The sequence below is a fragment of the Suricata suricatta genome, chromosome 9 (genome assembly GCF_006229205.1).
Source record: "Suricata suricatta isolate VVHF042 chromosome 9, meerkat_22Aug2017_6uvM2_HiC, whole genome shotgun sequence".
In the NCBI taxonomy this organism is placed as follows: Eukaryota; Metazoa; Chordata; class Mammalia; order Carnivora; family Herpestidae; genus Suricata; species Suricata suricatta.
The window spans coordinates 45888249-45906509 of NC_043708.1; the positions used below are offsets into that span (position 1 = coordinate 45888249).

Below are 18261 nucleotides of genomic sequence, written 5' to 3' on the forward strand. Positions count from 1 at the left end.
TGTCGGAATCTGAATCTTATGTCATATATTCTGAGATGCACTAGGTTTTATAGGTTTCAAACTATTTAACTCTCCTGCCTCTGAAGCCCAAATCAGAGGCAAACCTAATTATTTAAGGCTCTTGTTTCATGAGGATAAATAGCTTTAAAAGCTTTATATTCAGTTTGTTTGGAAAGAAAATACTTACTCCTAAGAAGTTCAATTATCACTTGCCGATATGATATACATTCTACCAGCTAAACCATAAACTATAAAAAATCAACTATGATGAGTATAAGGGAAAAAATTCATGAAATGTTCTCTGAATTTTAAACGCACTCTGAAATGTGGCCACATCTTTGGAGTGCTCATGTGTAATAATGGGATATAAGGTATGAAGTTCAAAACAGAAGATAAATAAAATTACAAAGTAACTAAACTATTTTCATTATGAAATTCCTCAATAAAAATAAGAGCATGTTTAGCGCCAGCTTTCCCAAGAATATGGGAAGAAATTTTTAGAAAATACAACCTCATCTGGCATAGTAAAGACATGATACGGCCTATTTTCACTATTTGGACTGTTTTCTCCAAGTAATATGTTTTTAAAGGCACACACAATATAGGTTTAGCAGGAGAAATCAATCCAGCACTATGAGTTTAGGTCAATTTCCTCTTCAAGGCTACTCTGCTTGCTTCCGAAAATACAACTGTCTCATAAAAATGCTGGCTGTGCAGGCACAAGGTGTGCACCGCTGGAGAGGGACTCAGAAGTTTTCTCTGCCAGAATGTCTCCTGTCCTATGTCTACCTCATTTCCACTTGACAAGCAGTTTTAATGGCTGCCACCTGATTTCTAAAGAATGACAACTCTGCCCATGAGGTAACAATATCTATTTCCCTACTTCATTCAGTGCCATTATCGTTATCCTGTTTTAAAAAGATAAAAGAGTCATTTTCTATGCCATGTAGAAGTACCACATCATAAGCAAATAAAAGATTAATTTTAAGCAAAAGATATATTGGGAATATTTACTAAAGGATTCCTAACAGGATTCTTTAAAATACTAAGTTTCCGTTTCAAATGAGAAACAGTTGATATTTAGTGAGCACTGATTAATGTACCAGACATTCCACCTGGTTATTTCAGATTCATTACATCACAGAATTTTCCCAACCTTCTGAGATGTACTGAAACATTCCCACTTAATAGATGGCCCAGAATTACAGTTCTATTTGCCTGGGATCCCATGATAGTGGTGACGTGGGGTTTCTGAGGTCTGACTCTAAACCCATACTCACTCCTTCCTATATACCGTTCATACTTCCTGTACATTTTAAAATACAAACTGATTGTCAAATGTCATTTATTTGCATTTTCTCATATAAACTGAGGTGTCACAAATGAAATCTCTTAAGGAAATAAACAACTCTGTCCTTCAGGAATTTGGCCAAAGAGATCTTACAGAACTCGATTTTGCCTCTCACGGTTGACAGGACATTAACGATTGCATCTCTTGGGCATGGAAGTGAGAAATAAATACCATTCTTTGGTACTTTATTAAGTTTTCTGCACCAGCCAGGAAGATTATCCAGTAATATATCCAAAGCTACAGCCTGGTCTCCAATGGTTTCATTATGCTAAGCTTGCCACAAAGGGTATAGCAGTAACAAGCAGCATAATACTAACAATGATAATGGTAACAGATTAACATGTGCTGGGCACTGTTTTTATCCATAAATTCCTGTAGTCAAGTAGACCTGGGTTGAATCCTGGCTCTTCCACTTGCTAGTTTTGTGGTCTTTGGTCTGTTTCCTCATCTGTAAAATGAACTTAACAGTTCCTATTTTATAGAACTTTGAGGATTTAAAAAAGGAAATAAAGTGCGTTGCATAAAAACAATGCTTAGTAAATATTAGCTGTTGTGGTGGTTCTTCTAATTAATGGATACAGTGCAGGAATGGCCTCACTTGGAGGAATATTAAAAAATTACTGATCAAACAAGTTGCAAATGTTAGTCCTGAAGGCAGAAATGCAGATTTGGAAAGGAGAAGAATAACTATTTCATAGTCACTGAAAGGCCAGATTTGAAGCCACTTGGTATCTCAATATTAGAAGCATTAAAAAAAGACTCCGTTGTGCTCTGAGGCCCGAGGAAAAGCATCATTAACTCCAAGACCGACCTACCATGAGAAACAGTTCACATGAATCCTTTTTTTTTAAGCCCATTAAAAAAATGAAATGACAACTTTTAATAAAAGCTTCTTCTAATCAAGAAGGTATTTTGTCTTCAGAAGCTGCATACTTGGGTGCTTGGGTGTCTCAGGGTTAAGCCTGGCTTAGGTCGCGATATCACAGTTCTTTAGTGAGTTCGAGCCCCACATCAGGCTCTCTGCTATCAGCGAAGAGCCTGCTTTGGATCCTCTGTCCCTCCCTCTCCGCCTTCCCCACACTCTCTCTCTCTCAAAAGTAAACAGACATTTAACAATGACAACCAAGAGCTGCAGACTTACTGCAGTTTCGCACCTTATACAGTCTGTAGTAATGAACCGCAACGTCATCCAGTCGGACGGCCTCTTTGATGTATTTGAGATGAGCCTCGGAAGCTGTCAGCGCGAACTGATCTTTGTGCATGTTTGGAATGTGCTTTAGGATGTAGTCCTTCCCTCTCTTGGAAACAACCTGTTTGGAACACAGTGGGTATGCACAGTTGGAGGGATGGAAGTCCTACCCTCGCCCCCCAAATGATGACAGGACAAGGACCTAACACAGATCGTGGAAGTTGGCTAATTTCCACCAGGAAATTTCCCACTTTTATTCTGTTATCAGCATCTGTTATATTACTAGGCTAAATCAGCTAATACTAGAAGCTACAAAGTCAATTTAGCTGCATATCTGAGAAGAAAAAAATACAAGAAATGAGAAAAATATGTTCTCTTGGCTTTAAACTCACCAAGAAAAAAACATGCAAACTTGCAAAATTTTGTACACATCACTGTTTATACTTGCAAAATTATTGGTACCAAGAAATAAATCTACTGTCAACACATCTTCAGGTTCTGGATCCTACTTAACTCTTCTAAAATTACAGCCACAGAGTGGGAGGTTCTAAATGTTAATCCACAGAAGGCAGGGGACTGGGAGGAATTCTCTGAAACGTTTTTGGTTTTTGCATAAAAGGCTGATGTGAACACCCTACTTGAATATTTGTGAGAAACCAATTTCATTCAAACATTCATTGCAATCCACTGTGGCTTAGTTTTTCAACGGACAGTAGCCTGAGCTTTTCAATGCCCAAAATATATAGTATCCAGGAGCTGCAGGCTAAGAGAAACGTGCTGATTAGTTAAAAATCTTAGCTGATTTCATTAAGGATTACAAAATATGGAAAAGATTATGCAAAGAGAGCAAAAAGAGTAGTGCTTAAAATCATCAGAATAAAAAATTGAAGAATTTTTAGTTTAAAATGTTTTTATAGATATTGACATTTTGTTTCTTCCTACTGAAGTAAACATGATAAATTACTGGCTATTAAATATTGTTGAGAACTCAAAGTTACTGATTTTTCTTTCTAGACTCCTTTGACATGGAGATCACCTAAATGGGTATTTGTCAATCTTTCTCAGCTCAAAGAACACACAGAAAATCATATTTGTAAGGGCACTGAAGTAGGTGGCTTTGGTGATCCCAAAGGTTGAAGAAACTTTTATCTCCACACTCTGGAGGCTGTTGGGCACTGACTGGGGAGCTCTGGTTTAAAGACCAAGATTCAGCAAGTCTCTGATGACAACTTACAGAACATAAGTACAGGCTAATTTGCGTTCCACGGACACTGATACGTAAAAGCTTGACACCTTTTGTGGTTTCTCTCTAATACAGTGACATACTGTCGATCAGTCCACAAAAACTTATACTGAGCACCTCAATGTGAAGTGCTGAAGAGACAGAAGAGGTGAAATTTAATTCTGTCCTTTAGAATATACTAATAAACAGTTCACTGGAGGCAAAAGATAAACAGAAATAAGATGTCAAACACTATGTGTCGGGGGTTTCTAGAGCCCAGAGCAAGGGTGGTGGGTACCCAGACAGTCTGCCCAGAGGGAATACATCTGAGTCTTGGAGGAGGAACAGGAGTTCGCCAGGTCAAACAGGGAGAGGGGTTTCACTGGCTACGGGAACTTCAGGTAGAAAGGCCTGAAGTACAAAATACCACAGCGTGTTTGGAGAGACTGGGATTACTGGATGTTGTCGGAACATAGAAGTCACAGCGCAGGACAACCAGAAAGGAAGCTGGAAAGATGGCAGAGATCAGATCCTGCAAAGTTTCTCAGTTCTGTGTGGGAGACTGGTTTTCACTCTGGAGGTAAGAGGGAAGCCCCAGAAGATTTAAATCAGAAGCAAAATCCACTGACGTGCAGGTTCTAAAGACGGAGGCAAAGCTGAGCCCCCTCAGCAGTGCTGCTGAGTGCCAACAGAGCTGGAAGCTGGGGGGCGGGAGCAACGACAACGGGACGGGCACACAATCAACATTCAGGAAGTCAACCACAACAAAGATTCAAGAGAGTCGACTTCTTAAGCTGGTGCTGGGCAATCAAATGTTTTATATTAGACGTTGTTCTGGTTGGTGTGGGCAGGGCAAGGGGAGAGAAGTGCCTGGCAGGAGCCTCAAGTTTCTGGGTGACCAGTGGATGGCAGCGCTACTAGCTGACAGTAGGAACACAGAGGTAGAAATACATAAAATTCGGTGGGGAAAAGATGAATTTGACTTGGAACATTTTGAGTTTGGGATGCCTATGGGTAAACCGCTATCTCATGGACACAGGGGAGAGAAACAGATTTGGGAGCTGACGGCACATATGTGGTTGTTTAAAAAAAAAAAAAAAAAGCATTCACTTGGAGGAGATCTCCCAGGATGAGAGTGGTTATATGTCAAATGCAGCCGAGAAAAGAAGTGGAAAATGTCCACAGGACTTGGCGACTTCAAAGTCACTGATGACTGGAGGGGTGTCTGGACGGGTGGAGGGGAGCGGTGGGAACAGAAGGCAGATGGAAGTGTGTTGAGGCGTGCATCTGGGAAATAAGGTAAAAAATCTGACTTAGAGCGGAGACCTGGAGGAAGGGTGGGCACAGACATGGGCAGGGTTGGGTGGAGAAAACAGGGTTGAGACAGTTCGTGCTGGAAAAACCTAAATTTGCCTGCTGAAGGAAAGGCATGGTTCCTCTTGGGAGAGGAGGAGATGGTGGTCAGGGCAAACCAACTACTTAGATTTGCTTCCTCAACACAGAAAAAGGTGTGAATGATCTTACTTTTTATTTTTTATTTATTTTTTAAATGTTTTATTTATTTTTGAGAGAGAGACAGCATGAGCAGGGAAGGGGCAGAGGGAGAGACACACACACACAGAATCGGAAGACAGGCTGTCAGACAGAGCCCAAGGTGGGCTTGAACCCACAAACCATGAGATCATGACCTGAGCCGAAGTCAGTTAACTGACTGAGCCACCCAGGCACCCCTGTGATCTTACTTTTTAAAGTGTAATGCTTGAATTAAGAGCAAATAAGGAAGTAAAGACCATGCAAATGCCGAAAGAAGGGCTGGTAAGTTCCAAGTTCTACCACATTTAGGACGGACAGAAATCCTCTTCCCCTTTAACTGGAAGGAACAGATCAAATATATCAAGAAATCATGTGTACAATGCTCTTAAGTGCTAAACTTATATCTGTGCATCACAAAGGGTTTTACTGGCCACAAACATCTGGGTTCCCATTTCTTGAAGCAACATGAGTAGCAGCATAATGAAGTAGAAATGTGCTAGAGAAAACACTTTAAAACTTGAAAACAGTGCCTACCCAAGATGGGAAGTAAGCCTCCGGCTCAAAGTATTTTCCATAGTGCTTATTCCTTTTGAAGTTCCCAAGATCAGCCTGCAGGGCAAAGGCTGCCAGCAGGAAATAGGCCTCTTCTCGGAGCACACACTGAGAATGAAGAACTTGTTTTCTCAGGTGCCAGTAATAATAGTATCTTGCTGCTCTGTCACTAGGAAAATAAAAGAAAACAGAACTCACATTTGATGGAACAATCCAATGGCGTGTAAACAGAGCCCAAATCCTGCTATCCATCTGGTGACAAGAGCTCTTCTGTTTCTGTTCCCGCGTCCTCCCTCCCTCCACACTTCTTGAAAAGAAAAGGTGGGGGGGGGGGGTTTGAGGGTAATAGCAGACTGCTGCCTCGCCCAGGTTGCAGGGAGGCAGGACTCCAAGTAGACTACCGGGACAGGCAAAAGTAACACTTCCTGAGGCCTCTAACATTTAATTCATTCAGAGACTGGAAGCAAGGTCTGAATCATTTCACTGCAACATGGGAAATATTTCTGGAAATTAGCATTACTACAGAAGTCTAGGCATTTATGGTCTGCATTAAAGTAACTTTGCTGCAATGATGCGGCACATACGACACAAACAAGGACAAATCTGAGGGGACAGTTCTGGCTTTAATGTTTTGCTACTCTGTTTTGTTGTGTTATTCAGCTGAGTACACTACAAATACCCTAAGGTCCTTCTAAAAATATTTGTTTAAATACCCACTAAAAAAAACCTATACTGTATTTTTTTCCTTTCTCAGAATGAACTGAAAAAAAAAAAAAAAAGCTTGCCTTAAATCTCTCTCCCTCTTTTTTTTTTAATTAAGTGGATGTTACTTTATGGGTGTGGTTTTATAGGTACATGTTATGACAGTCATGATGTTCCTTACAAATGGAAATACTACTAGTGTGTTCATTACAATCCATTTGAGGTCAGAAATAAATATAGTTCTCATTAAATACATTGAGTAAAACGTGCTGACTGGGGAAAAACATGGTCAAGCTCCAAAAAATGTCACAGGCAAACGGGATGCTTTTGTGATCAAAGTAAAAATGCAGGAAGAAAAAAAAAAAAAAGGGTGTGTGTGTGTGTGTGTGTGTGTGTGTGTTTAATGAGCTTATTTGCCTCCCCTATTACTTTAAGTCAAATGTTTGAGCTTTATAGCGCATGAGCTGATGACAATAAAAACATGAGCTTATTTTAAATAAGCTCATGTTTAAGTATGAAGAGTTTAAAAATAAAGCATTTATGTAATTTTTTCGCCTTGGGACAGAGTACTTTTCAGGGCACTTCTTTGTATAATGCTGACCCCACGATGTTTGGACTAGTACATCCCTGGGGAAAAGAGCAGAAGTACAGGGATGAATTAAACATTCATTAGCCCCAGGGGGTTAATTTGTGGCTAAATAATATATTTTCCTTCTTTTCAGCACATTCCATACTTAGTAGGTAAATTGAGTATAAAAATTTTATGTAAAGTCTGAATAACTAAAAAATGTTTCTTTGCCTTTCAAAAAATTATTTATGGGCTGATTTTTTTACTTTTTGATTTACGTATGGCAATAATGCAAATATTAAGAGCAGGTCTCACATGTAACTTATTAGCCAAATGTATCTTTGTATCTTTTACTGAGGCCTCTCCAAGTTTAAAAGTAAATAAGTAAAACAGAGTTCACATTTCTAGTATTTTCTATCAGCCAATAAAACCATCTCTGAAAGCTTTCCAGCACTGAATCCTCCTATACAAATTATAAAGTGAGCTTTTGAAATGGTAAATTTTGAGTGGGTATCAGTAGCATAGCATTGTTCACGCACCCACCTCCAGAAAAAGAATCAATTACCTGCCCTTGCCAAACTGCATCTAAGATTCTCACAGGATAGCTCCACTGGGTGTAATCTTAGCTTTAAGGCCCCTGCCAAGAACAGAATCAAGACCCCAAAGCTGGAAAGAAAACCAGGCTACATCGACACCATGTTTGCAGGAGAGAGCTCTTGCTGCTGTCCTGCTCCCCATCCCACCACCAGAAAAGAATATAGTCCTTCAATTAATTTCTCCATTCTTCACAAAAGTGCTAATTCCTTCTTGAGTGAAATACCTTTTGGTGAATGGCTTGTTATCAAAAATGGGTAGTACAGAAAATTTGAGGCAATGACACTGTTAACAAATTTTCATCAATAGTCTAATGTTATCATTCAATCATTTACTCATTCATTCATTCATTCAACAAATATTCAGAGTGCCTGCTGTGCCTCTTTTTTTCTAGGAACTGAAGATACATGAGGATACCCAAAGATTTCTTAAAATATCCTTGCTCTTTTGAAATTTGTATTCTAGCAGGCGGAGACAAACACACACAAGAACTTTATTTGGTTACGTTAGAAGGTGAGTGCTTGGGGAAGTGAAGGTTCAGTCTCTCCCTGTCCTCATACCTGATCAGTCTGCCGTTTTCCACATAGTACTGCACGCGGAAGTGAATGATCATAGGAGGTCCAAACTGGTCAATACCCTAAAACAAAGACATGGATAAAAAGAAAGCTATCTTTAGTAACTGCAAAATGGGTTTTAAAAGCAACAAGATACCATTACTTACAAGAGACTTTTTAAACCTTGAAAGGTTTTATCTACTTCTAATGGGGGTTGGGTGATATAGTGGTGGCTGGCAGAAAGTAGACAGTTGTCCATTATGGATATCTAGTTCATGCAAAACTGGGAAGTTATAAAGCATCATCATGTATCTGATACTCATTCACTATAATGCCAATGACAACATAAGGGAAGATAAAAATAAATGCCAGTGGAAATTTCTAGTTGAGATCCAGCTCCTCTCTCAGCTCTATCCCCTGTGGTGACCATTTGCTCCTTATTACAAATGTTCTCTTGTTCCTCTGACATTCCACATACCAAATTCTAATATGCTGTCTGTTTATTTAGACTTTAATGTTCCTTACTTTGTAGCTGGCTTTCAAATAGCCTTCCCATTTATTTCAAAAATCCTTAAATACAAATCGGAGGGTCTAGGATTAGACACTGGGGACTTACTCCTGATTAATAGGGTGATCCTGGAAACACTAGGCAAATTCCCTGTGAATGATGTCCCATGTAAAAGGACTTGGTGTTTACTAAATAAAGGCACCACTACAATAAAGTAATAAAGTATCAAAGGTAAGTACAGTAAAAGTCGATTTAAAAATTATGAAAAACTTCAAGAACATCAGTTTTGATGGCTAACAAAGCCACAGAAGAGAGGCAAGTTCTTTTTCCATGGTTTTCATTTCAAAGCATTATCCCAAAATTACTAAAAAGTTATTATCCAACATGATTTAAGCAGATATCCAAACTCTGTTATACGCTATAAGCTACAAGACTTTATTAATGTGACATTTTAGAACTACACATTAATTTCCCTTTTCCATTCTCTACTTCATAATGTTTTTATGAATTAAAACTTAAAAAATTAAATGTTTCTAATGTATAATAGCTAAAATAAACCTTTTAAAAACATCAAAATAGTTTTGCTCATAAATGTAATCTCACCCAAGTGACTTCGTATTGTCGTACCTTGCTGGCCTCTTTCTTCCATTCTTTTGGACAATATTTATACAGCTTTTGTGACAACTCCATATAGACATGTTCATTATCTGCATATTAAAAGAAGGAGGCAAGTTGATAAAGATGATTTTTTTAAAGAAAATATACACAAAACCAAGTTCTTTTAAAAAAGCCCTATGATTTGTGAATGTGCTCTGAATTCACATACAAATGCGAACACTCAACAAGATACTAGAGGACAAAAGGTTGGCTAGACATCAATGAGATTCTTTATAAACTTTTTGTGTTTGCAATACAGAACACATCCTATTAAAAATATGCAGTATTCAGAAGAAATACTAGTTCCCACATCCTGCTTATACAAAGTTTCTATGGTCAGTCCTAATGCAGAGTCAAACTCCCAACACGGGCCTTACTCGCTCCTAGAGAATCGGGCCTCTGCTGAGCTCACAGAGGACCCCGTCCTGGGTGCGGAACAGGGAAAGAGGCAGAAACCCGTCCTGACTGCTATGTCAGAAATGAAACAACACTGAGGCTAACTGCCTATTGCCAAGTGATGCACCGGATCCACACTTTGTGAACAAGAGCCTTTAAGACAACTTTTTCTGTGTTCTCCACATAAAACACAGCCTGATAAAATGGTACGCTATTATTTGCACTGCCTCTGGACTGGTATCATGGAAAGATGAGAAGAATCTCATTTAAAAAAAAAAAAGCATGCGAAAGTAATTCTTCAAGGAGATGATGTTAAGATGAACAGAAACCATGATTACTAAAAACCCATATAAAGACGATCTAAATACATGAAGACAAGCTGGCAAAAAATATTAAAATCTTCAGATGTCCCTAAGAGAATCTTTCAAAAAGAGATATTTGACAACAGAAGCCTTCAGCATTCCTGTCTTGTACAAAGTTGTAAATCTTTTTAAAACAGTTCAGTCCTTTTTATCAAACCATCACTAAGGCAGCATCCTCGTGGAAAGCTCTGCATAAAAATGTACTCACTCTGGAAGGAAAGGGCGTCTCTTTGGCTTCTCCAAGAATAACAGGCCTGACCACCCTGTCACTCCTGACTGAAGACTGGGGAGGTTTGCTTGAAAAAGAGCCATGAGAGAGGAGGAAGGGTAGACCTACTCTGTCTATAAATGGCATATTAAGCCAGCCAATTTGAATGAAAGGGATAAGTACGAGGTCTCAGAGACCAAAAAACAACAAAAAAACAAAACCCCAAAAGGATGTTACTTAAATCCGCTTATCAGATCAGCTAACTACCTCCCATCTCTCATATGCTACCAATTAAACATGAAGTGAACAAGACCAGACAACCTTCCTGTTGAACATGATTTGTGTTTGGCTTGAGTTCCCATCTGAAGAAGCAACATAATGAGCAGAATGAAGACTTCACCGTAATGGCACATATTTTTAAACTACCACCGTATCTCCACCATCTGACAGTCTGATCATGGCTTTACATTTTAAGAATTCTAGAGCATATATCTAAATTCTGCAAAGTGGGTGAAGTAATCTCCAGCTGACATGTGATAAAACTGAAGTCAACAGAAGTCAAGTGACATTTCTAAAGCTACACAGCTAGTGTAGAACTAGAGTTAGAACAAGGTCACCCGCGTCCTTTTCCAGTGTTCTTTCACCGCGCTACAATCTCTCTTTTAAAAAAGAGATCTTAAAAACTCATATTTTGAAATCTAAGGAAGCTGTAAACTGGTTTTATGAGACTGACTTGTTGAGCAACACAGATTAACAGTCTGGCTGTCATGGTAGTAAGAAAGAATTAATTTTGGGTTTCAAATAAAAGAAACATATTTTAGAAGCTTTAGGGCATCTTATTTCTCCCATACCCTTCCTTGAAAGAATGACTGATGGATGTACTAATAGAAGAATTTGTGTTTTTATTGCCTTAAGTACTAAAGGAAAAACTAAAAAACAAATGGTTGATTCACTGGTTCCTGAGGCGCTCCCTGCTTCATGCTCTCCGGCTTCTCCTAAAAAGACAGCTGAAAATGGTGCATGTGCTGGAGGAGAAGGGCTGGTCATGATACACTTTCCAACTTGGCAGATCTAAGCTTTTTATGGTACTAACCAGATTCTTAAGATGTTATAAGCCTTTAAATTTAAACTGATTCCAGTAGTAGAATATGATTCATCTACAAGTATAAAATGTAATTAAAAGTATTTCACAAAAAAGTATTCTTGAAAAACTGAGCAAAGATAGAAAAGGTTTTATGCATCATACTAAATTAGAAAAATTTATAAAAATATGACTTAAAGACTTGAAAGAAAAAGCTTGTAAGGAATGGCTACAGGTGAATGCTGGGGACTTCACTCTAACTAAGGTATTATGGGCGTGTGCGGGTGGGGAGGCTTATATGGAGCCCTTGATGTGAAGAAAGCCTTCACGTGAAGTATATGGAAGAAACTGATCCCCTATCTCCAAATCATATATTCTGACTGGAAAAAAGAGAAGGTATTAAGATGGAAAAACAGGAAATAAGAGCAAATTAATAGATCACTTTGTTATACTATATGGGCAACAGCAAGAAAACTTGAATAGAGGAAAGTCATTTTTCTTATGCCTAAGTTTTTTAATGTCAAAGATTATAAAAGAAATGACAAAAACATGCCAGATGATTTTCTACTAGCTACAGCTGTTCCCTGAGTGCAAGGAAACAGAAATCAAGCTTGGTAAATTAAAACAGAAAAGAACAAGCACAAAGTCTAGAGTTCTAAAAAGGACCGATTTTTAAGTTCAAACTATAATACATGGCCTAAAATTCTCAATCTTGTAAGAAATATGCAATAGTTAAGATCAAAAAACGAATAGGAGACTAAAAATAATGACCAATTTGTGGGTATTTTGACGATCACAATCTTATCACAGAATGCCCAAATTAAGTTACAACCAGCTATAAAATACGACTTCCTCAGTGACAGTTGGCTAAATCTATCAGAGGTGGGACTAAGACCTACTTTGTATAACACTGAGTCCAAAGAGGTGACAGTCCTTTAGCCTGAGTAGGTCACACACCTGGACCAGCAACTGGTGACACAGAATTTTAACCTGTAGAGAAAAACAGAGAGGCAAACAGAAAAAAACAACTTGAGATAAGTCACCCAAGCCCAAACACTGAGCCGCAATCAGGCGATTTAATACACCCTAAATACACGCCTTGAAAGGAAAAGACAGACAGGAGCAAAACCACTCTTGGTTCATGGAAATTGGTTTAATCTGTGTTGTGTTTCAATAATGATAATCACAGTACGAATTTTTGCAGCATGGTAATAAGGTACCAATGCAATCTTGTACAAGACTCGTAAATTGTATGACATGCTGACAAAGTCTCAATTCTGAACCCATGGTGCGTGGTAAGTATTTCAGAAGGTACTCAAACAGCCTACTCAGGTTATCAGAAGCATGAAGCAGGCAGGCATCTTTACACGGAGGGTTTTCTTCCTGATGGTCTAAGCAAAATACCTAGCTACTATTACGATGAGTGAATGGGTGAATAATTAGCTTTTATTTATCTTACTTTTATTGTCTTAAATCTTTTAAGTACCTAAAGGGTCCTTTCTGAGTCCTAGTATAATTCAAACATTAAAAAATCATACTAATTTGGAACTCTGTGAATAGACTGTTCTGAAAAGTCACATGCTGAATAATAATATAGTCTTTAAAAGACAGTTTTAATGATTTCTCAAATATTTAATAAAGTATTTTGGGGGAATAGTAACTCTGCTGGGTCTGCCTCATTGAATTCAGAATCACTAAAGCTTGGAGCTGACTTTAAGAGACCATACAGGTCAATTTCTTCATGTTATAGAAAGAGAAAATACTATCCAGGGGTACCAGGGTGGCTCCAACTCTTGATTTCAGTCGGTTAAGCATCCAACTCTTGATTTCAGCTCAGGGCATGATCTCATGGTTCATGAGTTCAAGCCCCGTAACAGATTCTGTGCTGACAGTGCACAGCCTGTTTAGTATTCTCTCTCCCTTCTTTTTCTGCCCGTACCCTGCTCACACACACTCTCTCAAAGAACGAATGACCGAACGAAAGAACGAAAGAAAGAGAGAAAGAAAAGGAAGGAAGGAAGGAAATCCACAAAGCTTAAAGTCATATAAGCTAGTAGTGGCAAAGGCAGTGACTCACAGTTTTGCTCATTTAAGTACTAAAATACTTTTAAACGTGTATATTAAAACATATGCAACACGACAGTTTATCGTTTCAGCTACACATATTATGTGTGGCATCTACCCCTCACTTGTACTACACTTGTAATGCTACTGACGCCACTACAGTTTTACTTATAAATTCCAAATTAACGCTGAATTCATGACTTTTTGTCATACCTTAATATGTGACTCGGGTTCAGAAAATAAAAACATGCTGAGACCCCCTGATAACTGAAAGCCAAACAATGCAGAATGGTGATATTTCCAATTGAAGGAAGAAAAATGGGTTTACTGCTCTTTCCACATGATTAATGGCAACTAATCTGAAGCACCTTATCTAACGGAGAGAGCAAAAAGTATTTATTTAAGACCAGAATAACACCAATTCCACTGCTTAGAAGCACCAGGAACTCAATAAAGCTGGGATAGTGTCTTATTTAATATTCAGGGTATACAGTTGGCACTCAGTAAATGTCTGAATAAAAGCAGGTGTCTGATACCCACTTGGGCCCCTCACCTTTGTTCTGTTCCATGACTATGGACTAGTCTCTGGCCCACTGAGCAGATCATTTTATAAATGTGCCATTCAAGAATTTAGGGAAAATGGAAGCATTGCAAACCCACAGCCACCACTGGGAGAAAACATTTGCCAACAGGAAATCATCATCCTCTTGGTTCATTAAAAAGACTGGATTTTTAAGTTCTGTATTACCATAATTCTACTTTACAAATAAGCTTAACCAACATGATAAAGAGAAAACGATCAAATGTTATATAAAGTTAAAATATATACTGTGAATTTGAGACTTAAAATGTCATCCATCTAGGATACCTTTAATCCTTAGTTTTTACTGTATTTTATTTTTTACTTTTTTAATGTCTTTTATTTATTTTTGAGAAACAGAGAGACAGTGCAAGCAGGGAAGGTCAGAGACAGAGAGGGAGACATGGAATCTGAAGCAGGCTCCAGGCTCTGAGCTAGCCATCAGCAGAGCCTGATGTGGGGCTCGAACCCACGAACCGTGAGATCATGACCTGAGCCGAAGCAGGACGTTTAACTGACTGAGCCACACAGGCGCCCCTAGTTTTTACTGTATTTTAAAATGTTATAAACAAAGCACTTGGGATAAAATGTGATGAAAAGTTAACAGAGAATTTCCAAAGCACAAACTACAAAGAAAACAAACCATGTTGTAACTAGGTGTACCTTGTTCACATAATGCTGTACATTTCTTCCATAGATCCCATTTACTTATTACTGTTCTGCTAGTTTAAATCAAGTATTTGGGGCCTACTGAACAACTGTCGAGCAAGTACTGTTCTTGTTGAAAACTGTGGCTCTGAAGTCTTACCTGCTGTGAAGAAAACCTTGAGTTTTTGTATTTGCATATTCTGAGTCTTTAAGGCTACATTTTAGCTGATTGTGAAAGTTTTGAAATTCTTTAGACTTCAGGAGCAATGGAGCTTATAAAGTGCTATAGAGTATGAAGCATTAAGAATAATAATTAAAATATTATCTGAAAATATACTCTTTAGGGAACTTTTTAATAAAAAAAGCATTTGGTCCTAAATGCCAATGGTTATTGAGCAAGCACATTTAAAATATATTCCAGAAGAAAGAACTGTTTGCCTTAGTTTTAGTGAACAAGCATAAACTCCTGGCCACTATTTGTGTCACTCAAAAATGTTGTGGCTCATACATTTACCATAATTTTATTTCCCAAATTTTCCATGTTCCCATATTTAGTATTTATCTGATGATTAATATCATTTAAAAGAGCCCCTACTAGTTTAAACTCATGGAGAAAATAGAATGATCAGACACTAAATATACCTCACACGTAGAAAGACAACATTCTATCAACTACACGTCAAGGAATAAACTATCTTTGAAAAATATTTAGAGATGAAAAAAAATGAAGCCATTGATAAAACTGGTTTTGTTACCATTCATTTGTATTACAACCCTACAAATAACAACTGCTATTTTATGAATACAGAGATAACACCTGGTAGGGAAAGACAGACCTCTGGAAGCCCTGCGTTGGTTTTCCAGCAAAGAGGGACCTCCATACTACTGAACTCAGTCCCTCCTCCCTCCTTTGTTGAACAGGTTGCTAGAGAAGAGGCTGGACATTGCAGGGGTGTCTATATGCCCTGGAATAAGAAAATCTCACAGGCTTACAGGGGGTTCACATTCTCTATTTGAGTTTCATTAACAGAGCTCCCGAATGAAATGGACAAACATAGACCAAAAAAAAATTAAAACAAGTGCTCCTCTATTAAGTGCTTATGAGCAATGCCCAGCTGCCACGTGCTACATTTAACAGTTTATTCATGTTATATCTTTAAATTCTCACAATGACCCCGATGAGGACAGAAAAATTTTCTCTACTTTATAGATGAGGAAACTGAAGCAAAAAACTTGCCCAAGGCTCCAGAGTAGGTCAAGGAATAGAGATTTCAACTTAGGCCCCTGTGACTCTAAAACCCTACTTAATAATGGTAATATGTGGCCGTACAATTCCTGATCATAGTCCTGCCCATCCTGTAGGGATATTATGCTAATGTTATAAAATAAGGAAAATGAAGACATGTAAAATGAATCTCTGATGAGAAATTAACGTAATAATAGCAGCTACTATGTAGGTGTCAGGAATGATGCTGTACGCTAACAATGTGCACAATCACACAGTATCACCTGGAGTGCAGGTGTTACTCATAATTATCTTCCTTAGCTGAGATTTTAGTACAAATTAACTTCTTTGAAAATTGTAGCCATCTCTCAGTATTCCTCATGAAGTCAGATTCGTCTTCCTTCCATTTACCTGAGGTCTGTAAGGTTTTGTTCCATATCCTGTATGTGTACAAAGCTGCACACATGAACACATGGATACACAATCCTCTGGGTGGAAACATATAAATGGAATTGAGAGAAGTTTCCTAAAGTGCTTTGGCTATATGCCCTGGATTTTGAATTTTTAAAAAATTTAGTATCTCTTTATATAACTGTATATAAAAACTGAAAGAACATTTCACGTATATAAGTAGAATTATATTTTAATATGTTTTGACAATGACCACACTTAAAAAGATAAGCTGCCAACTTTTATTAGATTTTTAAAGAATCCCTAAGGTTGTAAAAATGATAGCCTATCAGCTTACATACTCAAAAAGGACTTCAGGTACCCTGAATAGCAATGCTGCTAATCAACAGAAATTTTAACCCACAGATGGTAAAATTCATCCGAAGAGGTAGGTTTGATGCTCAGATAATCCCTATGAGCAAAAATGAGGTTACATTAGTAAATCAAGAAACTAAAACTGAGAAACTGTGGTGGGTGTCAGAATAAAATCAAAATAATTATGGTAATAAGCAAAGCCATTTCCTGTCTAAATTTTGTAATGAAGCTATTTAAATGTCATATATATTCAGCATAACATTTAGAAATGTTCTTTTATATAGCAATTGAGTGAACAAAGAAAACTATGGGGTGCCTGAGTGGCTCAGTTGGTTGAGCGTCCGACTTTGGCTCAGGTCATGATCTCGCAGTTCGTGAGTTTTGAGCTCCACATCGGGCTCTGTGCTGAGAGCTTGGAGCCTGGAGCCTGCTTCAGATTCTGTGTCTCCCTCTCTGCCTCACCCCTGCTCGCTTGCTCGCTCTCTTTCTCTCTTTCTCAAAAAAAAAAAAAAACATTAAAAAGGAAAAAGAAAAAGAAAACTAATTTAAGGCATTGCACTGAGACAATTTTTTTCCTAATTCCATCTGAATACAGTCAGTAAAAGGAAGAGTATGAAAGTTGATAACAGGGAGAGGGGCTAAAAAGTGTAGGCATGATTCTGACCACCATACAACTGTTGGGCAGAGTCTACCAAAGCTAAACACAAGTATACTTTATGATTCACAACTCTGCTTTTAGGAGAGACTATGAAATGTATACACATAAAATGCTCTTAACACTTTTACTCATGAGAGCCTAATACAATTACTTAATGTCCATCAACAATAAATGGATAAACAAATTGGGCATATGCACACAAAGGAATATTATACAACAGTGAAAAAGAATTAGTGTTATGTGCAATAGTATATATAAATTTCATAGGCCGATGTTGATTGAAAGAAGCTAGATATAAAAGAAAACACATCATGTAATTCTAGCTGCATGAAGTTTAGAAGTAAGGAAGTTACTCTATAGGGGAGGGAATAGTTATTACTCTTTGAGTGGAGATTATTGACAAGGAGGAGTCACAAAAGATCTTTCTGGGATGCTGGAAATATATCTCAAGCTGGATGACAGTTACACAGGTGTACACGGTTGTAAAAATTCTCTGAGCTGTGTGCTTATGATGCCTATACTTTGCTACATGTAGATTATAACTCAATTTTAGAAGTTAAGAAAAACAGTACCATATTCCTCAATGTCCAGGTCAACTAAGACAGTTACCCTTGACTCATGAACCATAAGCAACAGCTTAGTGCTCAAATGCACAGCCTTTCTTAAAATTGGCTAGACGTGGGCTAGGATTAATGACCAAGATGCATATTAAGAAGCTAGCAATTATTACTATATCATGTGTGTGACAACTCAAAAATATTTAAAAAGCAAATTCATATTACATACGAATAAGAATTTATATTCCAATGAACAGTTTAAAAATAGCAAGGTGTCTATCAATAGA

The 18261-nt window shown here is 37.9% G+C and overlaps 1 protein-coding gene across 4 annotated transcripts in view; it reads right to left on the bottom strand.

Moving 5' to 3' along the window:
* FRMD6 (FERM domain containing 6) overlaps positions 1–18261 on the bottom strand; it is a 79731-nt gene that overhangs the window by 19166 nt on the left and 42304 nt on the right. For 2 of the 4 annotated variants that reach the window (XM_029951808.1, XM_029951807.1), the window contains exons 3-7: positions 12377–12467; positions 9377–9480; positions 8272–8348; positions 5830–6016; positions 2506–2661 (exon numbers count right to left, since the gene is read on the bottom strand). In XM_029951808.1, the coding sequence (XP_029807668.1) occupies positions 2506–2661; positions 5830–6016; positions 8272–8348; positions 9377–9480; positions 12377–12467 (615 nt within the window). Of the gene's footprint in view, positions 1–2505; positions 2662–5829; positions 6017–8271; positions 8349–8448; positions 8539–9376; positions 9481–12376; positions 12468–18261 lie in introns of those variants that run through there. The other 2 variants (XM_029951809.1, XM_029951810.1) reach the window with 2 other exon arrangements.